Here is a 25,035-nt window from a genome sequence, read left to right as displayed (position 1 = left end):
GCGGCGGGCTCCGGGTCCATTCTTTCTGTTTGGGTGGGGACCTGTGAGAAGGAAGAGTGTGAAATGTGGGGGTGGGGGATGTCTGCCAAGGTCTGTCCAACTCACCAGGCGACTCTGCTCATGCCTGCTGCCCCGAGGGGCCAGCAAGCATCTCCCTCCCACGCCCCAGCAGGGAGGGATGTACTGATCCCCACCGTGGCACCTGGGAGCCAAGTTGGTAAGAGTGGCCCGGTGTCCCAGCCCTCCCCCAGTCCCTGAACACCCTCGAAGTCCCTCCCCCCAATCAACCAACTTTTAACATGATAATGGCCATGACAATACCTTCCAGCCAAGGCCAGGAGGGCCTTGGGGAGGACTTAAAGCATCCTCCCCTCAATGGGGTGCCTGCTCGTGGGTTGCCTGCAGCCTCGACCGCCACATCGCCTCATGCTGGGGGCTGGAGGGCCCGGCCCGGCCATGAGCGCCCACCTGGCCACGCCGCCGTCCTACGTGCCCTACCCCGGCGCGGCCAGGTATGGAGATTACTACTGGTTCTCCGCAGGCAGCATGGACAGCGTGCCCGCCGAGGAGGCTCCGGCGCCGGACGCCCCCCCCTTGCCCGCGGCCAAGACGCCCAGTCCCTCAGGTACGCGGCCAGCCCGGCCGAGCAATCGGGCTACCCTGGGCTGGGAGCGCCCGTGTGGCCCGTGTGCCTCCTGCCCCGGGGCCGGGAGGCGATGCCGGTGCTGCGGGCGGCCCCGGCCCCGGTCTCGGCGAGGCTGCGGTGGTCGCGGCCCCGCGGGGGAAGGGCGGCGGGAGCCGGGCGCGGCTGCGGCGACGCCAGCGGGGCCACTCTGCCCAGACGGGACGCGCCAAAGGGGCGACCAGCGAGGCGCCTCGGTCCCGCAGCCGTGAGGCGGCCTGTGCCCATCTCGCTGCGCTGCCCACGGCTACGGAGCCCCTGCGAGTCCCCAGGGCACCAGCAATCTTAAATTCTCCGGAGAAGCTGGAGTTTAGAAGTTTTTGAGTCTTCCCTGCCTTATTTTGCTCACCTCGGTTCTCTCTTCTCTCTCCAGCTTCCTCCAGCTCTGGGACACTCACCCAGTACTACACCCCTGACTCTGCCACTAGCCCCACCGCAGCAGGCAGCCCGTCTCCCCACTCCTCTTTGCAGAAGGTCAAGGCGCAAGGCAAGGGTGTGGTGAAGGCTGGCAAGAGCCGCACAGCCTTCTCGCAGGACCAGCTGAAAGCCCTACACCAGCGCTTCCAGAGCCAGAAGTACCTTAGCCCCCAGCAGATCCGGGAGCTGGCTGCTGCCCTTGAGCTCACCTACAAACAGGTGAATATCTTGCTCTGAGCGGCAGCTAAGTTGGGGTCTCTTTTTGTGATTTTCTGTTTTCTTAGACCCCAGAGATAAGTTTCTTTTCATTATCTTGTCCGTGCTGCTGCTTGTGTGAGACAGCAGAGGGTGTGAAAATGTGACTCAGTCTTCTTATGTTTGGTTCCAGCACTCTCCACCCACTCCGTGCAGGTGTTTCAAAGGGCCTGCAGAGAGCAGCAAAGCAGGGCTATGCAGAGTCCAGTAACTATTCTGTATGGACATGTGTTGTCTCTGAGTGTAGAAAGATACTTGCACTGCAATGCAAGTGGCCTTTCCTAGTCGGAATGGTACCTTGGTCTCTCCCTAGAGCGAGTGTCCTTGCTGCACCAGCTGCTTGTGTCTGACTAAAAGAACGACTCACTCCTGGGGTCCTGAGCCCTGATCTTGGCACAGCAGTGAGATGGTGCTGTTCAAGCTGACTGCTGCAGTTGCCTTGGCCGGTTGTCTAGGTAGGGTTTTTGAAGTCGGGAAAGAAGATCCCGTGGTGATCGGAAGAGTAGGAATATTAGTTTTCATGTCTCAGCTCTGTGATTTCACAGCTACCTGCATCTGCTGCATGTTGTTAGCTGCTGAAATTATTTACTGTACTAGTAGTCAAGCAGAAACTGGATTGTAGCAGAAAGGAGGATGTGTAGTAAGCTCTGAAAGTCAATTTCTAATTTCTTATGTCCTTTCCGCATCACTTTTAGGTGAAAACATGGTTTCAGAATCAACGGATGAAATTTAAGCGTTGCCAAAAGGAGAGCCAGTGGGTGGAAAAAGGGATGTATCTACCACAGGTGAGTAAACTTCCCCACCACCACCAGTCACTGCTCCTCCAGTCTGCATGTCCAACCTGCTAATTCAAACAGTGCACAGGACTCAATATTACCAAGCCACTTGTATTTCTCCTAACAGAGCTTACAGTGGCATGTCTTTTAAACTGGTTTCCCCCCCAGCGTGGCGTTCCTAGACACGTTGAGCTGGAGATTACTAAGAGAAGAGCCGGTCATCTCTGCTCTTACTGGTCTATTGGGAGGACAATGGGCATGAAAAAGGCGCTATTGTTCAGCCTGGAGGAGGAGCTGGGGGAGAAAGGAGGACCTATCCCAAAAAATGGGCCGTTGTTGTGGTTTTGCACTACTGACCGACTTTCTCTGTCTCCTAGAATGGGGTTCATCAGGCTGCTTACCTGGATATAGCCCCCACGTTCCACCAGGTCTTCCCTGTCGGCACCAGCAGAAACCTTCAGGCTGTGCCCAACGTGCACCAGGCTTACAGCAGCGGACAGACTTATGGGAATGGGCAGAACCTGTACTCACTCGTGTCTGTGGAGGATGAGGGGCCCTTTGGAAAAGGTGGGACAGGCTGCAATACCCAGCAAACCATGGGTTTATTAAGCCAGCAAATGAACTTCTATCACAGCTGCTTTGACAATATAGATTATGTCAGCGTGGAGGTAGAAGATGCCTTCAACTTCCAGAACACCTCTGACACTGTCACACCATTTTCGAGCTCTCCTATACAGAATCAATGCCAGGTACCTTGGCATCCCATGGGGACCCAGAGTTGGTATGAGTCTCAGGTCTGAGTGGTTTTTTTTCTCCCATCTTTTGTGTTCACCCATGGGATTTCCAGGCTCTTGACTCGGGATACAGATTCTATTCGTTTTTCTTGTCCCTCCTCCACTACTCCTGTTTTAACTATAGGAGGGGCTCAGCACCCTGTTGCCTGGGGCTAGTTTTCTGTTTAAGTGTGCCTGTCTGTTCGTAGCTAACCCTTGGCAGAGATGCTTTGGGTATTGATGAGATTGAACCTCATTTATTGAGGCCAGTGTGCAATGTCACAGCTGTGAGCAGCAGAGGTTGTTACAGTCTGTTTGTTGTTAAGGTCTCACCTTCTTTGCTGCCTCTCTAGAAGGTGATCTCTGATCCTTGCCCTGTGTGTCTTGCAGCAGAGCTTCCACTGCAAAGGAGGTGAATATTTGTTGTTGCAGAATTTTTCATAAAGTGTGGTTTTTTTGCAGTGTTACCAGGCATGTTTTATGTTATGTGCATCCTGTCTGTTATTACTATTTCTGCTTAATGTTCAGTGTTCTTAATGATAAATGTTCTTACAAAGTTGTTTGAATTGAAATAAATTACTTTATTTTAATGTTGTAATGATGTCACCAGCTTGCATTGAAACAGCCTGCTGTGAGAGTGGTTATTCTACACAGACCTAGACCTGCAGTACTGAGGAAAGGGAGGAAATAACTAACCCTACTGTGTTTTCTCCCACGGGTGGGATCAGGCAATTGTTCAAAAGGAGCAAGTCACAGAAGTCTATCAGCCTGTTTTTAGTATGCAGGTGTGTTGCCAAATGCAAGGAGGGCAGGGGGAGGCTCCAGGGCTAGGCAACTGAACAAGCTGCCTGCTTGAAGGGATGTGCAGCCCTGTAACATGCTTATATTAGCCCTTGAACAGCAATGCTTAAAAAAAATTATTGAAGAAGGGGGATGGAGCAAAAGAAAGTGTCCTAGAGATGGTGTGGCCTCCTGCTGCTGCTCCAGAAGGTCACAACTGGAGGCCTGGAATCCTTCTTAATTAAATCTGCGGTTTTCTTGAGGTTCTTGTGCTGATCTCAAATGGCAACAGAAGTCTGCGAGTAAGTAACAGAATCTCCTGCCTCCAGCATGGAAACAAAACCAGAACCAAGCTGCTATTGACTCATCCTCTAAACTAGCAGAAGTTGTGTTTGTGTTTAATCCCAGGTTCTTTGAACTTACACTACACCACTGAAGCCCTTCATCTGTCTGAAAGGGGCAATTCAGCGCATACTCCCACCGAGCACAATTAGCTAAACTGGCAGCTGACTGCTCGGGCTCAAACTGCTACAGGTCCTTTGCTGAACAGAACCTGCCTGTGTGGATGCAAAAGCATATCCCCTCTTTCCTTTTGCAATGCTGCAATCCTCTGCTCCTGAGGCAAGGTACAATAGGTACAGGAAGGAGAGAAGAGCGGAGGCATGAGCCTGTGTAGAGGAGGACAAAAGAATTAGTCACTCATACGCGTGGGCTGCCAACCTCAAAAGAGCACAAAAAGGTAAATCTGGTCCGGAAGAGGGGGAATGTCAGGTTCATGTGGTTTTCTGCATTATAGAACAGAGATCCTTTCTCATCTGGGTGGGAGATTCATATCCCAATATCAGTGTGTATGAATTCTGGGTAATTCTGTGGCCAATAGTATTAATTTCAACACTTGCCTTGAAAAAATAAAGCTGAACCATACACCTATAAAAGTCATACATCCTATTGGAAGGAATAAGAGGGAGGTGTCTTTACAAACAATCTGTGGCCCTACTGGTAGATAAACCCAGATACTGAGAGGTGAAAGAAGCAATGGGAGGAACCATAAATTCCATAGGAATTCCACTAAATTAACACAAACTGTTACTCACTCTGTGCTAATCCATGGATTTAGAGAAAAAGAGCAGACACAGAAAAGAATAGAGGGGGGTTGTACATTAGAAAGGGGGTTTGTATTAAGCGATTCAGGAAGTCTGTACCTCTCAGGTCCCTCAGCCAATGGTGAAAGAGAGAGGAAAATGCAGTCGGGAAATTAAGGTGAAAATGAGGCTGTTTCCTCCTAACCATTTGAGAGACCCATGGGAAATGCCCATGACCTCTCCCTTTATTTGAATAAAGTTATAGGACTCCTCTATCTCCTTTTTGGACATAAACCTCTGGTGTTTGTGGATTTTCCTGGCACTATGCCTTGTCTTTCAGCTTTAAAATTAGCAGCTTATGTTTTTACGGTTCTTTTAAGATGCAATCTTTAGTTCTAAAGAAATAAGGTATAGAGATATTTGTAGAATAATTGCAGAGGATGCCTGCTGCAGTTTACCTGTGTTGCTTGGTATGTTTTTTTTCATGTGTCTGCTGCAAGGCTAAGGAGCTAGCCAGATGTCCTGCAGGAACAGATATTGTTGCTAAAACAGCCCTGGGGCTGAGAATGATTGCTCTGCATGTTGTGGTTTGTGTTACTCCATGTACTATGGGAGCGCTCTGTGGAAATTGAATGTTCCCTCGTGGCTGTGTTATTCCCCTGGTTGCTCAGCCTGGGTTGGTGCAGGTTTGGCAAGTACATGTAGCTGGAGGGAACATGTGGAGCAGCTGTTGTTGGAGTTTTGGAAGGTAGGCTGGAAAGGCCTCCTAGTAGTTCATAAAGTGTTTCTAGAGATTGTGGACTTAAGCAGGAGTCTGCCTTTCCACAGAGCTGGTGCTCTCTTCTGTTATCTTCACATGCCTGAATCACATCACCATGTGAAACAACTGCACAGGTAATTGGGCACTACTACCAAAAATGGTGGAGGTGCAGGTGCCTCCAGCCTATACTTGCAGAAGAGTTTGTGTCAGTTCCTCAGAGGAAGTAGGTGCATGCCAGCAAAAGCTCTTTCTGCTAGGATACATTACACCTCTGTTAGGACTGCTGCTTCTCGAGGTTGTGCTGTGTAACAGTGATTTCTGCACACTGCAAACATGATTTGCCTTGCCAGCAAATCTTTTTAGGATCAAGCTGTAAGATGATTTGGAGCTCTTCATATGCATTACAGCTTGTGGGACTGCACATTCACAGTATTTCTGCAGTGACAAAACTCTAGCTGTCAATGACAACTCCATTACCAAAGCTGCAGATGTAGTTCCAGTGATGCAGAGAATCCCACCTAAGCAGAAGAAATTTGATCTAGTACAGATTACGTAGACCAGGGTTTTATTCTGTAGTTCACTGGGTTCCAGCTGTCCCACAGGCAAAATACCAAGCAGGTAGAGTGGTGCAAGCCACCTTGCTCTCAGTGTCAATGTGGCCTGAAGCAATGTTTTACAAGCTATGTGTTTCTTCTGAGTGACCCATGAGCAAGGGCTCACAGCCCCAGTTGTCTCTCCAGTGCAGATAAAAGTCGTGATCTTTGCTTTAATAGGCTCTTCCCTACAGGCATGTGTAAACATATTTAGTTATCTAACTACAGCGCATGCCCGAAGGCTGAGCTAACAGGGTTTCGGAAATTTTCAGTCAAGCGTTGACACACGTCTCTTGCCAGGCCTGTCATCAGAGGGCAGCAGCATATTGGCTGATACTGAATAGTCATGAGGTATGAAGGACTCTAAATCATGACACTTAGACATTAAAAAAAAAAAACAAAAAAACCCCGAAGAAGCAAAACCCAAAAAACCCCCCGAGAAACCTCAACGCCAAGTTTTTTCCTACTTGTGAGGGCCACTTTATCTTCATGCTATCCAAAATTTTGAGGAGCACCCTCAGGTCATATCTGTGAATCTCTTTCAGAACCAGGCTAGAATTAAATTCTCTTATTTGACCAAGGTCCCTCTGCTCTCTAGCAGCTGGGCAGTGTCCAAACTATTGAATCTTTTTCAAATTACAACATTGGGACTTCTGCTTTGAGTGAGCCCCACGACCAGAACATAATCCAAACCCCCAGCGTCCCTCTGGCTGGCTGGGGCTGAGGGACTCCCTCTAACAGAAGCTGCATTCCTGCTGTTTTTACACAGGACATTGGGAATGCAGCTCCTGATACAGCAGACATCAATGACCTCCCTTCCTGGAAGCTGCTTATTTGCCTGTTGGAATTGCCGTGGGCTTTTGGATCTCCATAACCACCTGTGGCAATAAGGTCTGTCTTTGAATGATGACCTCTGAAAAATTTTGTGTCTCTGAGGAAACTGCAAGATTTGGTAGTGTTTGTTAGCACTACTTTGCTGAAGGTCAATAGCAGGGAGGTCACAACTGATGCTCTTACAGACAGCAGCTTTCTGCAAGCCAGTCCCCGAGCCTCTGCAGCAAAATCCTGCCTTGTCCTAAAGCATCTCTGAAGGAGCAGGGCATGACACGTGATGCCTTTTCCAGAGAATTATTAGTGAGAACCAGTCGCAAGCTCAACTTTTTTCCACCTACAGCAGCCTTTTGATGGGTTGGCATGGAAAAGCTTCAGATGATATTCAGGTAAGTAAACACCATTATTGGCTCGAGAAGAACTGAAAAATATCCTCATAATGGTGTGAGAGTCCTGATAAGTGCTGCTTTTGTAGTCCACCCTCCGATGTTAACCAGCCCCTTTTCAATTGGCTTAATTGTTCCCACGCCTCTAATTGTTCCAATAACAGTCTTTCCCAATGTAAGCCACTTGCTGGTTGTAGGGGGAAGGGGTGGGGGCTGTGCCAAGATTATATGACTCACCATCCAAAAGGCCTTATCTTGCCCCAAATCATACTGGCCATGTCTTGAGGTTCAATGCCAGGCAGCAAATAAGCACCATGCAGTCACTCACTTGATCACTCCCCACCACTGGGATGGGCAAGAGAATCATTAGAGTAAAAGTGAGAAAACTCGTGGGTTGAAATAAAAACTATTTAATAGGTAAAGCAAAAGCCTCACACACAAAACAAGCAAAACAAGGAATTAATTCACCCCTTCCCATGGGCAGGCCACCTCCAGGACAACAGGGCCCCATCTCATGTAATGGTTACCTGGAAAGAAAAACGCCATCACTCTGGATGTCCCCCTCTTCCTTTCCCCAGCTTTCTACACTGAGCCCAATGTTATATGGGATGAAATATCCATTTGGTCAGTCAGGGTCAGCTGTCCCAGCTGTGTCTCCTCCTAACTCCTTGTGTACCCCCACCCTTCTCGCTGTCAGGGAGATAATAAGAAGCGGAAAAGGCCTTGACACTGTGCAAGCCCTGCTCAGCAATAATGAAAACATCTCTGTATTATCAATCCCCTTCTCAGCACAAAACCAAAACACAGCCCCATCCTAGATAGTGTGAAGAAGATTAACTAAAACAACCAAAGTCAGCACACCATGCAGTTTACAGTAGGGTCAGAGTGTCTGCATGAGGGAGTGGGAACAAACAGCTGTGAGGCACAGAGACAGAAATCGGCTTTGCCAATAGAAGACCATGCCTCTTATTACTCCAGCCACAGAAATCACTGCCTTCATTTTATGCTCATTTTTTTTAACCATGGAAGCTAATTCATTGCATTAAGAGAAATTCATTGTCATCATCCAAGAGTGACAGAAAAAGAGTGATAGAAAACCTGTGACTCTGGGAACTGGAGGCCTATTATTACTTTGTTACACATACCTGGTTTTAGATGCTTAGATAGTTACATAGTTTTAAGTTTAGAAATTATAGTACCTCCGTGAAAGTCCCCATATTCAATATTGCTGGATCAGGAAAATTCTTAAGGTGGGTGATAGTTACTCACCTGTTTCTTTGACTTGAGATACCTGGCATTGCCAAGAGTTATGAAGCTGATCCAGTTATAAGAGAAAAATCTCTGTTTATGGTTTCAGCATCAAATAACAATGGCATGTGGTTGCTGTAGCTATTTATGTTCCATCTGGTTTTTACATTGCAATGCTCTATTGCAGTGGGAAAAAAGAGATACAGAAAAATACATACTGCATCTTAAAAAATACTTTTTTTTTTATTTGCCAAATTGAATGCACTGTTAGGTTTTCTCAAGGAGAGGCACAGGAAGATACAGACTAGAAGGAAGGGCTTAAAAGATCATCTTACCAGCCTTTCTGCAAGCTGCTTGTCACATCTCCATTAAACACTTCATCACTTCACCTCATGGCTGACATACAGAACTGATGGCCTGCACTTCAGATGGATAACTGGCACACGGCAATAACTTCTCCAACTTCAGTTAAAGGTACATGACCAGCACCTCTCCGTACAGCCCCTGGCTTCATGTGTTATGCACGCATAAACTGTACAGTGATACATAGAAATGAGATCCCCAAAGGAATCTGTGCTTCCTCTAAGACAAGTTACAAGATCCATCATTAAGAAGATTGAGGGCACAAGCTGGGTAGCCAGATCTTGGGTTTTGCTATAAGGGAGCTTGTTTGCCTGTGCCAGTCAAGGAAGGAGTGTGTGTGTGCACATGTACGGGCACAGAAAGGAAGGGCTGTGTGTGCGTACCAGGGCAAACGGGTATCTGCACGGCTGTGTGTCTGCAGGCACAGATTTGGATGCTAAAACAGGTTCTAGCTACAAGGTGTCCCTGAGGTGGACTGCACACAAATAACAAAGGGAGAAATGAGAACAAGATTTGCCCAAGTACCCCACATCCACAGTGCTTAGGAGTGATAAAGATGATGGCTGGCAGTGGTTGGGAAAGGAGCCCCCATTGTGGCTGAGTGGTGAAAATTACAGCCATCACCTGTCTTTGAGGCTGGATATTCCACACTGCCAGGACAGCTGTGGTAAAAGTCTACTTTGTGCTGGGCAATGAAGCCCACTGTCTGCTGGACACTGCAGGTCCCCCCGCCTTTGCCAAAGACTCCTCCATCCTCGCCGGTCACAATTGTGTAAGCATTCTGCCCTGTTCCATAGTGCTGACGGGGGGCAGGCATGGTTTGGATGTTGCCAGCTGCAGTGATGGGGTAGCCCTGGTGGAATTTGGGGTGCACATCCAGGTAGGTACTGGTCTGGAAGCCACTCTGAAAGGAAAAGGCAGTGGGTCAGAACACATAGCTTCTCCACCGGTGTCCACAGACCTGACATGTACCAGGGCTCTGGCCCTTCACATTTCATATTGTCTCCTCACCAGCAGCAGTGGCATGAAGGGCAAGAACTATGTCCATTCCCATAGCTCAGGGGTGGATGCACAATCATATATATTTATATATACATAGGAGGGAAAGAGCTTTTCCCTGGAAACATTTCTGTGGCATACCCAGCCCACTGAGCAAACCAGGAGGCCGGGTACACTGACACTTTTATGCTTAAATTGCCCTCAAGGAGGAAATACAGGACTGAACTGCCTAGACAGAAGAGCCATGATGAGCCATGTGCTATGTTCTTACTTGCGTGAGGCACTGAGCCCGTTCACTCCACAGGCTGTGCTTCTGGCACCTCTTCAGCTTCATCCTCCGGTTCTGGAACCAAGTCTTCACCTGGGTGGGGAAGGGAGAGCAGAGAAAATGTCAGCAAAGGCGAAGGAAGAACAAATGTTACCAAATTCACAAGCCGGAAGAACCAGAGGGAGAGTGACCAGATGGCAGAGATACATGGGTAGCAGCAGATAAAAGCCTTTAAGAACTCCTGGGGGTTGTTGCCACGGGGAGAGGTCTGTCTAGCAGCCTCAGCAGGTGGCTAGTGCAACTGTGTGATGGGGGAGGGGGTGGATCTGTGTCAAGAGACGGTGATAGTTGTGAAAAATCGACTCGTTCCAATCATGGAGGTGAATGACTGGTCTAAATCAGATCCACTGACACCTCTACAAGCCCCCTGCACTACAGGCAAACTTCTAAGACACTGTTTCTGCATACTTGTGAAGAGAGAAGGGACAGACTTGCTCCTTGTACCCAGCAGTTCCCAAATTCAAAGCTCCTTTGCTGGGGCGAATTCCAGGGCCATTTCCCCCCGGGCTGTGTCTGGGCTGTGAAAGCAGCCTTTGCAGGGATGTGGATTGAGGGAAAGAGCAGACTGTCCCACCTGTCTTGTTCCTGACAGAACCAGTTCAGTGTGCGCTGTACGTGTGCACTTACAATGCACGTATAACATTTTTAGTCCCAGGGCATTCAGGCCATCATGCCCAGCTCTGAGATCCATATTCCAGGCAGATTTTGGACTTGTAACTGTGAGACCTTGTGCCCCACTGCCCAGCCTCCCCTGCTTTATGAAGGCATAATTTGAGGCAGCATCATTTCACTACATGCAACCTACCTGGAGATCAGCAGAGACCCCAAAGGGCAGTGATGTGTGAACCTAGCAGCACCCACATGGAGTGGGGAGCAGGTGTCAAGCAGCCAGGCAGTGCTGAGTGTGGAACATTATTAGATATTGGACAAGATAAGTCCTGGGAGACACTAGCAAGAGCTTTCAGCATGTCACAGCCCCACGATTCAGAGAACTGATGCATGCCAGGGTTTCTGTGAAGTTCACAGTGCATGGAAAAATCTGTGAAGTGCTGTAAAGCCCAGGGTAGAGACTGTTTGTGGCGAACAACATATTCATCACTGGGTTTGCAATTCTACTACAGGTGTTGGCAACAGAACCCTTAACTGACCCCTGACTTGGGAGGCCCAAATGAGGTGCCACTGACCCCTCTATCCGCAAAAGTACTTCTGATCTCTGGGCATGAATAAGCAGGAGAGCGACTGTTAGCTGGCACCTTTGCCTCAGTCCCTGCTGGGGGCTCATCTTTCCATCCTGTCACTTCCTTATGTGACCACTCAGCCACTGTGAGATCAATATACTGTGGGTCAAAGTCTCTGTGTTCACCTGCTTGTAGGTGAGCCCCAGGGCAACAGCCAGCTCCCGGATCTGCTGGGGACTGAGGTACTTCTGGCTCTGGAAGCGCTGGTGCAGGGTTTGCAGCTGCTCCTTGGAGAAAGCTGTACGGCTCTTGGTCTTCCTCAGCCCCTCCATGCCATTTTCTCTGCCCTTCTGAGACTTAGCTGTAGGCTGTGGGGACGAGGATGATGAATGTGGACTGGTGGCTGAATCTGGTGTGAATTGGCTGAAATTCCCAGAACTGGATGAAGGTGGGGATACTTCTATAAATAAAAAGACAATGAGAAAAGGTATGAGAGACAAAATGTTTAGCTGTAAGGGTATGAGCATGCACCCTGCCTGCTGTAGAGCTCTTTGCCTACAAGACAGGAGCTTTCCTGAAGCAAAGGTTTGTGTGACCCTCCTCTCTTCATGGATCTGTGAGCACAGACAAGCGCACTGACAGTGAGCAGCTTCCCAGGTCAGTCCCGTCTGGGATGCTCATGGCTCCCCTTTGCCAGGAAGAAAAGTCAGGGCAGGGAGTGGTGCAAGAGTGGTGCACATTGGTTCACAGTGAACTATCCTCCTCCAGAAGGCCTCATGAATATTTCAGTCTGAGTGTGGTGTAAAAAGGCCTCGTCATGACTGCAAGCACAGCTCTGGGTTGGTGGCTGGGCTCCCCAAAACTGCCTGCCCAGCAATACCAAGGCACTCGATAGAGACAAAACAAACTCTAACCAGGGTGCATGGTGGGGCAGAGCAGCCAGTGCTCACAGTGAGGGCAGCTGGTGGAGAGCATCAGGCATTGGATATTGGCTCAGTCCTGTTTGCCTTTGTCTCCCACCACAGACTGTGCCACTACTGGAAACACATGTAGGTGGAGGGACCTATTTGTCTAAGAGGGGCTTTTGGTGAGAGAAGAATGAAGGAGAGAAATTTCACATGGAGAAGGAGAGGGAGAGGAAATGTGGATGTGTGAAACAGGTGAAAGGAGCCAGTAGTTCTGTACCAGGGACATAGGGGACAGAATTCAAGAGTGCAGAGGAAGGCATTCAAGCCCCTTCTCATTTGTCTTGGTACATGTCTTAAGGGGTCTCTGTTGATGGCAAAGTTGAGATCAAGACCTAAAGGAAAAGCTTCCTGAACAATCTGGGCTACTAGTGAAGCCAAAAGCTGCCAAGATGCAAAGTCATTCAGCCTGAAGGAATAAGAAAATGTGTCAGATGCCAGATTACCAGGGTTTGAGAGAGCCTGAGACCTTCTCAGGCCAACCCTGACTGAAGGGCTGTGATACCAGTCACTCCTCTTTCCCCTAACTACAGTGATGAATCTGCCCATCCCTCCCTCCTCCAGCTACTCCTTGGCAAACTGTGCTGCATAATCCATCCCCTCTCCTCCTACTGGAAGTGTAGTGAATGGGGCAGTGCCATTTCAGTACCTACCTTCTGACTACTGAGCCCAAATGTCTCCCAACCTCCTTACCAGCCACCCTGAGAGCTGTGGCACTGAGACACCCTCCTCAACCTCCAGAACATATATCCAGTGCAAAGTTACTGATGTCCTCTGGAGGAATGGGCTTCCCACCCACCCTACAAAACCTTTCCCTCTTCTATCCTAAGCTGAGAGCCTACTAAGCAATCACTCAAAAGCCTTGGGGTGCTGTTGGACCTCAGAAAGGTGTCCACATCTGTGGTAGTGTTCCCCTTGTTACTCTCCTTACAGAGCCATGCCTGTCTCTGTGGTGCCTGCCACTCGAGGCTTGCCTGCTTGGGGCCATTTGCTGTCCCTAGGAGAGGACACAACCCAGAGCAGGGGCTGGGTGAGCAGCTAGGGGTGTAGTGGGGCAGGTTTCTAGTGCTGGGGAGCAGGGCCATGAGGACTGCAAAGGGATTCTGTCTACAAGCAGGAAGAGGCTGTCAGCAGAAGAGGTGCAAGGGCCTGTGGTGTTATGTGCATGGGGCTAGATTGCACAGCCTTGAGGAAGCTGAACATCCGTGACCTGGCAGCATGGGAAGCTAAAACTTTGTGTGGGATCACAGGATGCTTGGCTCCTGCAGTCTGTGCAGTAAAAACCTTGTAGGCAGAAAATGAGTATGCTGGGAACATGGGCTTGGAAAACAGGAAAGTCTCCTGTTAGGTGGGAACCCACAGCAAGACCCTGTAAAACTAAAGCTCCCCCAGGTTCCTGCTCGACTTATCATCCCAAACCCCCATGAAACCCCCATGCGCAGCTCGAGCTCAGGACAAAAATGCTCCCTCGCCCATGAGAAGAGAGTAAAGGAGAGAGGAAGCAAGAAACACAAACAGTGCAACAGGCAGAACATGCAAGCCTGTGACAGACCCACTCCCACAAGCCCTCTGACTTCCACAACTGGGCTCTCTCTGAGAGAAGTACAGAGGAGAGTGTTTGAAGACGGGGTTTAAGTCTGTGTACCAGGCCCACCAGGGGCACAAAGGAGTCCATCTGCCTGCTGCCTTTGTCGGGCAGGCAGCACGCAGAGAACCCAAGCCTTTCTCCAAGCTACATGGCAGGTAGCCACGTGCCAAGCAGCCATAGTCACTCTGCCTGAGCCTGTAGCTTTCTACAGCAATTGACAGCTTGAAAGTGGCACCCCAAACCTGGTTCTCCTCCCACCAATTTACCTTGCTGGAGTGTTGCCCTGCTGACCACAATGTGGGGCTGGGTGAAAACCTGCTTTTATCAGCTCTTCTATTGCCACTCACTGGAGTGGGAGAGGAATGGCAGGAACAGAAAATGTCACTGCCGTGAGGCCTGGGACTTTTTGGTAAAAAAGGACAAGGCAAAGCAACAAGAGCACAGAGAGGAGAGGGAAATAGAGGAAAATGGCAAAATGAAAGAACCAGTGAGTAACAATGCTAGATTTAACAGAGCAGATCTCCCAGCACCCAGTAATTCAGAGCAGGCCTTGGCTCATATTTAATAAGCCCATAAAAGGTGCAAGGAGTTTGTAAGGGGATAAGGGATGCCACAAGAAGTATCTCCAGGATCTGTTTCTCTCGACAGCATGCACGACAGCACTTAACTAAAAGGATGCTCAGACATTCCTGCCCCAAGAACCATGAACTTCCATAAGACCAAGTAGTCACACTGCCCTTCGGCCTGGAGCACAGATCTGACAGTGCCTCGACTCTTGCAGGCTCTGGTGAGGTTTAGGAAACCGGTCCACAGTCACCCAAGAAAAGCAGCACGGAAAAGTGGCGTGACTGGCCAAGGTCACCCCTCCTCCTTGCCTACCACACCGCAGTTTGCCTAGGTCATACACTAGGAAACCAAGGCAGGGAGAGAGAAAAATTCACTCCAAGTCATTTGAGCCTGACCTGGGACCAGAGGTATCCTGGGGATCAGCTCCAGGATTTAGCTGAAAGGCCTTACCTGCTGCGTGCCTCCTCCCTCCTGCCTCCGGAGACTGCCTAGCCCCGGCGGCTCCCGCAGGCCCGGCCGCCGTGGGGGCTTGTCCGGCCTCCCCCGCCGAGTTCCAGTAAAACTCCAGGTACCCCATGCCAGCCCCGCCGGGGTGCGCCTGGTACGGGGGCAGCGCCAGGTGCGCGCACATGGGGAGCAGCTGAAGGGGCGGGTCCCCCACCTCAGAGCAGATGTCACCCTCACCTGGGGGCAGGTCTCACCACCGAGCTGAGGTAGCCCCGAAGCGCAGACAGGCCTTTATAGCCGGCCATTCCCTGCCTGGGACCGCAATATTCACCGTGGCCCGCTCCTCCGGGCTCTTTGTCATGTTAAAGAAGCTGATCGGTGGGGTGGGGACAGAGCAGGGGGGAGGGAAAGACGCGCACAGCATCAGGGCTGAAATATGTCCCCTCTGAATTCTTCCCATTCTGCAGGTTCCTCAGTCACACCTGAGCAGGGTCTGATCCAGAGCCCCAGGACGACTCCTCCTGCTTGCTTCTTTGGGCTCTGCTGAGCTTGTCCTGCCTCAAAATCCCTGTACAAGGGATTTTGTACAAGACAGCTTTGGGAGAACACATCCCAGCCAGTCTCCACCAAGGGGGAGAGGACAGGAGGGAAATCTGGCGCTGAGCTGCTCCATACCGTGCCAGCCAAACCCACACCCTGGCCTGAGTTACCCACAAACACCCCCTACTGACCTGGCAGCACTTCCCACGCTCTAGCTGCAGATGTCAGAGATGGAACAGGGGGGAAATGAGTAAGAATTAGATCTGAGGGCTAGAACATACCTTTTTTTTTTTTAACTGTAAAGGAATTTCCTTCATACAGGCCTTCGAGGGAGCCAGCTGAAAATGTGTTTGGCCCATCTTCAACAAACCTGTGCCAGAGCAAAGTCAGAAACACTGGGCAAATCACATCCAACACGAGATCTCACTTTTCAGAGCAGGCTCAGAAATCTGAACTGGCTTGTCTCCAGGGAGACAAACAGCAGAGACATTTTCACTGGAGAGGTAGGAAAAAATCGAGTGTACGTAAGGTCCACAGCTAACAGATTTGCTTGCCCATGGCCTTTCAAAAGCACATCCTTTCATTTGTGTAGCCTTGGCTGTGGCCTTTGCCAGGTTGCTGCAGGTTGGTTGGAATAAAGGAGATTAAGAGTTTCCTTTAAGACAGGGTTAGCTGATGTTTCCTGACATATGGCCTACCCAAGGGGAACAGGCACATGCAGAGCTGTTCATTAAATAACTAAAGGTAAGTGAGTGAGCTACAGAATTCAGCTACAGGCCTGCAGATTGGGCTTGTTTTGGTCCCCTCTCATCAGCAGGATTTGCTCTGCCTGTATTTAGGAAAATTTTATTAGTTTAGTCTCAAAAGACATTATGAGTCTCTCACTAATGTCTGTTTCTCAATAGAAAGACAGAAGTCCCAGAGTTAATTAAAATACTTGTTGCTACAACCAGACCTGTTTTGGCACCAGGACATGTGCATGCTTCCTGTCAGAAGCTCAGCACTGAAGGTGTTGATCCATAGAAGTGTAAAATGATTTCAAATGGACAGTCCACTCACCCCCCTGTACCTCATTACTTCACAAATGCTTGTTGCTGCTTTCATCCCAAGCCTGGGCTAGCATCCCAGTACCTGTCCAGCAGGCCAGAGAGGGACACCTGCTTGCTGTGAGTGTTCAAATATCAGCAGGGAGAAGATACACACAGGTGGGTGAAAGCAACAGAAATAGGAAGTAGAATTTAGATCAGTGAAAAAGGATGTAGAACAGCACTTCTGCCAGGACTTGTGCTGCTCTGTGCCCCATGGCAGGTCACTAGTCCTGGCTTCCCTGTCTGTAGAGACACTTTCCCATGAGGTGCAGACTGGAGGGAGCCAAGGACCTGGCTAGACACTCTTTAAATTGACACGGAGTTTTGTGTTTTCCGTTTGCATTAAACACTTTTTTACTTTACAAACTGCAGGGACTGACATATCTCTGCACAAGAATGGCAGGTTTTAATGTTCAATTTATGTGAAAAACTTAAAACGAAAAAGGGCTTTTGAGCACATCTGCCTCAACAGAAACCCAAAAACATCCTGAATATGTCAATTATGCTGCAACAGCCTCTACAATTTGGCTTTGGCTCATGCCTCCCTTCTGAATCATTCTACATTTCAGAGCTGCAGTGCCACAAGAGCTGAGATCACTGTCCCTCACATCTGCCCTCAGGCCCTAGCTGATTAAGCACAAGTTACATGAGCTGTACAGAGCTTGGGACCCCACTGGGCAGCTCCAGTGCCACCAGTCAAGGAGAATGTTATGCTCTCCTTCTTACTCAAGCCTGGCCTGTTACCATATGTTGGCATTCAAGTTTTCATGGCCTTAGGTGCAGTAAGAATATGAAACCAAGGTAGAAGACCTGCGAGGTATCAACATCTGTTTTAGGATTGTTGAACCTGAAGACCTGGCAGAAAACATAGTGTGGGTGCTGGTGTGGGTGGCAGTGGGTCTGTGTAGCTGTTGGGAGTTTCCCTGCCTGAGCACTTCACACTTGATCTCAATGATTTCAGCTTCTTCTGAAGGTGTCTGGGATCTTTCCTACAAAGTGCCCAGAGGCCATAATAAACCAAAGTAGTCACTTGCACTACAAAGTCCCTCCGGGCAGCAGCCTGGGAGCAGGGTGGTGTCACTCCTGGGAGCAGAGCCACCTGCCCAGCTGGACCAGTGAGTGGGGCAGCACAGAGGGAGTCACCTCCCTGGGGGCAGGAGGGGGACCAAGGGGCAGAGGAGCTGAGGGAACCTCAGGGCCTCACTGCCTGTGGTTTCAGAGCAGCAGCACCTCTGAGGGAGCAGCTTTGTCCCCCACAAAACATGTGACACAGATGTGGCTTGGCATCAAACCAAGCCTGGTTGGTTTGGTACTGTTCTATTCCAGGCTGAGCCCAAATACTCACTGTTATCTGACAATGATCTCCATGAAGGCATTCCCAGGCTCAGGCTCGTGCCTCAGAGGGCTTTTTGATATCTTAAACAACCTTTGTCTACTCTTCTGTACCATGAAGCTGTAAGCACACTTCTTTACCAAAAAGAGGGTAAATTCTTCACAGCGTGGCAGTACCAGGATCTTTCATTAACAGCTAAGCCCTTTGCTTCCTCAGAGATGGCACTGAGCTCTCTAGCAGTCACAGCAATGAAACAGTAGCCTGTCAATTGCCAGGTGAGCCTGCAGGGCAGGTCAGAGTAGCTCAGGGATATTAGTTTCTCCTGAAGAAGGACTCAGAGGGAGTCAAATGAAAGAGCTCAGGTCTGAATAAAGACACTGATTCTGAGATGTCTGTGTTCTGGCAGTGTCCCATGGCAGCTAACATGCAAACAAGGCTTGGCATCTATGGCATGGACATAGTAGAACAAGAACTGAAAGTTAAATCTGACAGCAACCTGAAAAGACTTGGCTATTTAGTCACAGTTTGAGCCCTTGTGATTCACCACTTCTTGGTGCAGCTCTGCCCCACAGCCTCCTCAGTGACAATGCAGCCGATGCCACCAGGAGCAGTCTCACTGCTTGTGCATTTCTGTTTGCCTGGCAGAGCTGTGGCAGTTTAGGCTCCTGCGGTTTAGGTGCCCTTCTTGCTACCACTGTACCAGGAAAACACCAAGTTCCTTGGAAGCTTGGCCTCCCCAGAGCCCACTCGGGGAGTGCAAGAGGAGCACCTCTCCCCAGAGATGCCTGCACTGCAGGTGAGAACCTGGCAAACCTCCAGAGTCCTTTTGGGCCATACAGTCTCTTTCCACAACTACCAATATTGGCAAACAAGTATTTTATTCTGTCCAAGTTGGCTTTTTTAAAAAGTGTGCTTTTCACTCATTGAACTTGCTGAATGTGGTTTTGGTTAATTATTCAAAGAGTGTTACTACAGTTGTTTTAAGAAAAAGGCTTTGATAGTATTGTTTTCTAATATTTCTCCTTTTTTTTTTTTTTTTGAAGCCCCAAACAAATGTCCTGCTTTGTTTAAACGTTTGTAGGGTTGTTGTGATCACTATTGATAGTAATGGCTTAATCAAAAGACATTTTAAGAGCAAAAAATTGGAAAAGTAATGCAGTTTGAAGGAGAAGAAGCAAAGTAGTTGAAACATTTCTACATTGCAGCATTACCACTCTGTTGCCCTTTTAACCACTTTGTTACACATGTTAATTCTTTAATTGTAACTTGAAGTTGAATTTGCTTCTCTTAAAGCGCAATATTTCTCTCAGAAGACTTTTCTTTTGGTGACTGATGATTTTCTACATTTTTTCTTTGCTTTCTGTGAGACTGTGCTGTAATCTAGTCAGATCCATGTGCTTGCCTGGTGTCACAATGATCTTGTGCTCTTTATAAATATTGTTAATGAGTCTGCACCAGAAAAGGGTTTTTTTTCCCCCACTAACACACGTGGCCTTCCTGAACTGAGACTAGACAGGGGAAAGGAGATTTTATTCCAAAAGATCATAAATGTGCTGCTACTTTTTGGGGTTTTTAGGTTTGTCATACTGGGCTGGAAAATTCTGAAAGGGGTAGAATAACTTCCCACTGAGGGAATATAGCCAAATTTCATTTGGGTGATCATAAAAAGAAAGAAAAGGAAAACTATTCCTTTTCTCTTTTTCCACTGTTCTCAGCCTAAGGCTGGTCAGAACTGCTACTTTGCTGTTCGTAGCAGCCATCCAGAGCCACAAAAAAAGTAAGTTAAGGCCCCTCAGGGCAGAAAGATGTAAGGGGATCTACGGTAACACCTACCTAAAAAGACTGGGGGAGGGTCTAGGAAGTCTGCAAACCTTAAATAACATTCATAAGTATTTCCTAGCTGCCTTCATTTTTTCCTTCTGTAAATGTAATTTAGGACACAACTTCACACGTTAAGCGGTTTTAGCTCATGAAGGAAGGGAACAGTCTGCAGAGGGCCCCTTCTCTTAAATTACTCAGAGTAATAAAAGCCCAACTTATTTTGCTGTGCAAAACTTTTCAGTAAAATCAGTGAAAGGTAAAAATTAAAATCTGTGCCAGACCCATACATATATGTATACATACACATTTAAATCCTCTCCTCTCCTCTCCTCTCCTCTCCTCTCCTCTCCTCTCCTCTCCTCTCCTCTCCTCTCCTCTCCTCTCCTCTCCTCTCCTCTCCTCTCCTCTCCTCTCCTCTCCTCTCCTCTCCTCTCCTCTCCTCTCCTCTCCTCTCCTCTCCTCTCCTCTCCTCTCCTCTCCTCTCCTCTCCTCTCCTCTCCTCTCCTCTCCTCTCCTCTCCTCTCCTCTCCTCTTTTTTGTAAAATCTGTGTAGTGAGAAAAAATATACAGGCCAAGGAATGAATGGGCTTTGTTTCCAACAAAGCAGTTTAGGACTGTTGATCATTACCATAAGATGGATTTTTCTGCTCATACATCCTTCCTGGAGTCCTTCACACAGTCAGGCCTTCAAAGAGAACTGTAGTTTGACGCTGATGCCAAGAGGAAGATGAAACTGGAAAAAATGATCTGTCAGTGTTGCCAGCACTCCCATGGTCTCCTGGGTCTAACTTGTAGGATTTTACTTCCCATTTTGCCAAAAAAAGATGTGATCCCTGTAGGCAGAGGAGAAGGCCTGGACAATATTACCACATCAACCACTTTTAATCTTGTTCCAACATCTCTTGGAATGTAGTAGACTCCTCTGCTCTCACACATCCTTCACGAAGCCCAGTCTACCTTCTCTCTTCAAGTTTAAAAGGCATCTGTGGTTACTCTCCAAAGCAATTTCTCTGGATGTATGGCTACAAGTTATGGCAAATACAGCAAATTCTCATCCACTCTGATGCTGCTGTGTGTTTCCCACTTCCCAAAGTGTCTGTCTGTGCCAGGTGTGTGCCACCAACTGAAAGATTTGTGAGAGTCCAGCATCAGAAATGGAAGGTGGAGTTTCCTCCCTATTCAATATGAATTTTCACTTGGAAGAAATAAGTTTGCATATTAAGTTACAGCAAGGCTCCACTCCAGATCCACCATGTCTAACTTCCCTGGAATAATGGATCTTAACTGCTGTTAATGTCATCCGTGGTATATTTTCTCCCCAAAAGGAAAGGAGGGGAGGGTTTTTCTAATGCTTACATTTTTTGTAGTACTTGAACTGTTTCCCCTTCTCTTTAATAAAAGCTATGAGGATTTTTATTGGTGGTTATTGCCACGGCACCAAGCTGTCTGAAGCCTTGGAATCTCAGATCATGTTTAACCATTTTGTGCCATGCACAGCTTTTTAATCTAAGTGTGCATATAGAGAAAACACTCTCCCACCACTGGAAAACTCACCTGGTCCTTCAGAGATGTGGTCCCTGTGTGACATCCCCCAGACTTGCTCCTAGGCAAATTTTCCAAGGAATTCCCACTTAAACCTAATTTAGAAAACTGCAGGTCCCCATGGCTCCTCTGCCAGTTCAGTTGTCAGTACCTGTGAGTACATCCCACTCAGCCAGCACTTTGATTATTAGGTTTTCACCACAACATTTGAATTGGACTAGGATCAAGATACACTTTCCATGTTCCTTCCACAGTTTTCACTCATCTTGCTCCATGACCAGTGGATCAGTGCACAGTCTCATAAGGCAATGGTGAAGGGGTCTTCAATATTTTGTGAGGATGTGGCAGACAAGTTGAGGGTGAGCTGGTAGGGAAAGCTGCCCACAGAACAAAGCATAAATAAGCTGTTGGGACACCTGTGCAAGGGTGTAAGTTACAGAGAGAGCAGGTGATGGATTTGGGCAGGGGGGAAGAAAGTTAGAGGTTTCTCAGTTGCATTAAATGCAGACAAAGGCTGCCTTAAGGGGGTTATAGGCCCTGGAATATCAAACCTTGAAGACTCTTTGACATATCTAAGACTGGAAGAAGAATGTAGTGTGCTCCTTTTCCAGTCACCGGCTCTGGTATCTGGGATTCCACTAGCCCAAATGTGCCAGGAATTAAGTCTCCCCAGACAGAGATAACATAGCAGAGCTCTGATCAAGGGACTGATACCAAAGGAGCAAATCTTTCAGCCCCAGGGATGAATCATCAGGGCAGTTTATTCCAACCTTTTCTCCTCCTTTCAAGTATCAGGTTCAATTGCAGCAACAGCAGCACAAAAGGCTTCGTCATTCTAGGTGCTGAAAAGACAGGGAAAACACAACCAGGAGGAATGGAATTCACAGGTGATACAAGCCTGGGAGGGTGTTGCAAATACCACAGAGAACAAAGAAGTGATGCAAAAGGAACCTATCTTGCTCGGGCAGGGAGAAAGAAGAAAAGATGGGGGCTAGTCATGCACCTGAGGAGAAAGGATCCCAAAGGTTAAGTATTCAAAGGGAGATGTCTAGAAAGCACAGCATGGGAGGGGAAAAAAAAAAAAAAGGTAGGCAGAAGAAATGCACGTTTGCCAGCAAGCACTTGGCAAAAATCCTTATAATCTTATTTTCCTGAATGGGCAGACTGAGGCTGCATGTGGGCTCAGGAAAGGGCCTGTAATTGTACAGCACTGGCCACTCCTTGGTTAAGCAGAACCAGCTTGTCATTACAGAAAACCTTTGTCATAACGCTAAAGGGCAGCACTAATACTGCCCACAGTTATGGTGAGATTACACAAAGAAGGCCACATTCTGTTTTGTATGCCCTGCAAAATGTGGGGATGAGGAGGAAAGAGAACCCCCAGGGAAGAGCAGCAGGCACAGGAGTGTTATAAACCAGCTTCTCTCTGCCTAGCAAGTATCAAACCAGAATTGCAGCGTCTCAGCCTCTCTGCTTCTCAGCAATCTGTGGATCTAATCTCTGTTTACACACAGGGGGAGATCTGTCTTGTCTGAAGGCATTCCCAGTGCCAGTTCCACTCAAGCTGCCCTACCTCCTACAAAGCAGGTGAGGACAGGTGGAAAGGGCTGAACTGGAAGGCACAATTCTGGGAACTCCGATGAAAGTAAATAAGGATGTGTGTCACTTCAGCACCACCAGTTATTCACAATCATCTCACCGGTACAGAGATGAGCTGGAGGGCCAAGCCAGGTCTGGTCCTCTGCCTCATCAGTGCTGGCTATGTCAGCTGATCTTTCAGCAGGCTTTCCTGGGACATCAGTCACATCATTGCTGGATCCTAATAAACTATGTTGTCAATGGGTCTGCTTCCCCCATGAAACTGAATTAGCTCTGCAGGGAAAAGAGAAGCGAGACCATTGACTCCACAGGAAGATAATTTATCTCTGAAGCCTGTAACTCAGGTGCACATCTGGAGCCACAGAATTGCTGCTGAGCTGTAGTCTGGCTTGGGCTCTGGTTCAGTGTTTGGGGGTTTGGGTGGGAGGGAAGGGATTTCATGTTTTGTGGGGTGGTGGCATGGCATTCATATTTCAGAGTGCCCTGTGGTTTGGCGTGTCGAGATTTACCCCTATGAGTTGTCAGCTGCCCTAAAAGATGTTTACTGATAATTACATTGCAGATGAATCTAAGCTTTGCAAGAATTGTGGGTATGGGAGTGAACGTCAGCCATCTACATCTACACATATATATATATATATATATATATATATATATATATACACACATACATGGTCTCTTTGCAACTATGAGGCACCTGGGAAAGACATGCTGCCGGTGTGTTGCCACATAATCAGGCACATTTCCATGGCTGGAAACAGGGTAACACAGAGCCAGCACACTCCAGTGAGTCTGCACTCAGTAGTTTGTGTTTCCCCCAGGGCACTGTGCTGTAGCAGGAATGAGGCACCTCAGGAGCAGGGAAGAAATTCATGGCCCAAAGGTAATCAGCTTGTGGGGATGTAATGTTAAACTCATTGGGAAGACAACACGGGGTGGGGGGGCATGGGGTGGTGGCCTGTGAAAATCTCAGCATGAAATAAGCAGGGAAGATTTTTTGTAAGATTGTGTATTCTTTTGGGAAAGTAACGTAGTAGAAGGAAGGACCAGGTGTGTTCAGGGGCACAAGAAAATTGTTGAGGTACGAGAGAGGATCCAGAGATGGCTGGGTAGTGTGAGCTCGTCTTCATCCACACTTTCAGTTTACCCATCTCTGTGCTGTTTTGGCCCCTTTTTTGTGGTAGCTGGGCCTCTGATGTAGACAAATCATCCAAAGACAGTGTTAGCAAGGAGCATTCAGTCTTTTCAGCTCTAGTAATAGAGGCTTCCTTGTGCAAGCACAGAGTCTCAGGTCTCTGGCTGCTGCAGGAAGAGACCTTGGCGCTGCATTGCACTCTTCCTGCAAGGCACCAAGTACATCAGAAGCAAACCACAGGCTCAGCAGGAATTTTGCGTCCCCTTTACCACAGAGACCACTGAGAGTTTTGTGTGGGGACTGGGTCATTCAGGGGATCTGGGTGAAAACCTTGACTCTGTTGCAGAGCTGGGCTTGTGTGCATGGCTATATGACCAGAGTAATTCAGCTTTTGCCTTTATTTTCCCTGCAGAAGAAAGGAATTTGCAGGTCTGCAAGCTGTGATCAAGGCTGTCAGAAGGCCTCCCTGGACGAGGCTGGGTGTGTGGACACTGTACCTTTTCATTACACTACTGGCAAGAGCCAAGCAGTGTGTGTGCAACCAGAGTGCTCACACCCACAGCTCACACAACACATGTGTGCTCAGCATGGCTGTGCTCCAAAACCTTCCTGGAAGCACCCAGTTCAGAGGGATGGGGAGCAGGGGCAGTACAATTGCTTTGGCTCCCAGATCTTCCAGTCAGCTGGCACTGCAGCTGCCCAGCACTTCCAGTCCTGCAGTCCTTTGCACTGGTACTAGGGAGATGGCAACCCCTTTCCCTTGTGTCCCTCTTTCACCTTCTTTCCCTTTCATGTCAGGCATGATAAGGAGATGAGGAGCCACAGTCTGTGTTATGCCTCTGCAGTGTCCTTCATGTCAGGGCACTGCACAGGCAAAGGCACCCGGTATCTGCGCATCCTGCGTGCATCACAGCTTCCCAGCAGCTTTACATTTCCACGGTCTCTATTTTTAAAGTGTC

At 48.4% G+C, this 25,035-nt stretch overlaps 2 protein-coding genes across 3 annotated transcripts; one reads left to right on the top strand and one right to left on the bottom strand.

The window, feature by feature from the left end:
• Nucleotides 1-426: 426 nt before the first annotated feature.
• Nucleotides 427-3,101, top strand: LOC125322155 (homeobox protein NANOG-like). 2 transcript variants are annotated; one of them, XM_048295751.1, is made up of 4 exons: nt 427-625; nt 1,044-1,318; nt 2,050-2,139; nt 2,508-3,101. In XM_048295751.1, the coding sequence occupies exons 1-4, from the start codon at nt 427-429 to the stop codon at nt 2,928-2,930; spliced, it is 987 nt and encodes a 328-aa protein (XP_048151708.1). In that variant the 3' UTR covers nt 2,931-3,101. The 2 variants fall into 2 exon arrangements, with proteins under 2 accessions (XP_048151708.1, XP_048151709.1); XM_048295752.1 differs by having other exon boundaries at nt 457-616; nt 1,008-1,318.
• A 5,762-nt stretch (nt 3,102-8,863) lies between these two features.
• LOC125321976 (homeobox protein NANOG-like) lies at nt 8,864-15,202 on the bottom strand. The gene is made up of 4 exons (XM_048295468.1): nt 15,022-15,202; nt 11,637-11,911; nt 10,217-10,306; nt 8,864-9,850 (listed from the first exon to the last, which is right to left on the bottom strand). Exons 1-4 carry the CDS (start codon nt 15,200-15,202, stop codon nt 9,488-9,490), a joined length of 909 nt encoding a protein of 302 aa, XP_048151425.1. The 3' UTR covers nt 8,864-9,487.
• Between the last annotated feature and the right edge of the window lie 9,833 nt (nt 15,203-25,035).

Source organism: Corvus hawaiiensis, chromosome 2 (assembly GCF_020740725.1).
Source record: "Corvus hawaiiensis isolate bCorHaw1 chromosome 2, bCorHaw1.pri.cur, whole genome shotgun sequence".
Classification (NCBI taxonomy): domain Eukaryota; kingdom Metazoa; phylum Chordata; class Aves; order Passeriformes; family Corvidae; genus Corvus; species Corvus hawaiiensis.
This window is presented reverse-complemented; position numbering and strand designations above follow the sequence as displayed.

Bases quoted from the DNA above. Each gene is read 5' to 3' on its own strand.
- LOC125322155 (XM_048295751.1), top strand. From the start codon at position 427: ATGCTGGGGGCTGGAGGGCCCGGCCCGGCCATGAGCGCCCACCTGGCC. The intron at 626-1,043 runs GTACGCGGCCAG...CTCGGTTCTCTC, and splicing joins CAAGACGCCCAGTCCCTCAG to TTCTCTCTCCAGCTTCCTCC. The intron at 1,319-2,049 runs GTGAATATCTTG...CATCACTTTTAG, and splicing joins TTGAGCTCACCTACAAACAG to GTGAAAACATGGTTTCAGAA.
- LOC125321976 (XM_048295468.1), bottom strand. From the start codon at position 15,202: ATGTGCGCGCACCTGGCGCTGCCCCCGTACCAGGCGCACCCCGGCGGG. The intron at 11,912-15,021 runs GTAAGGCCTTTC...TTTTATTTATAG, and splicing joins AGGGAGGAGGCACGCAGCAG to AAGTATCCCCACCTTCATCC. The intron at 10,307-11,636 runs GTGAACACAGAG...TTCCCCACCCAG, and splicing joins TGGGGCTCACCTACAAGCAG to GTGAAGACTTGGTTCCAGAA.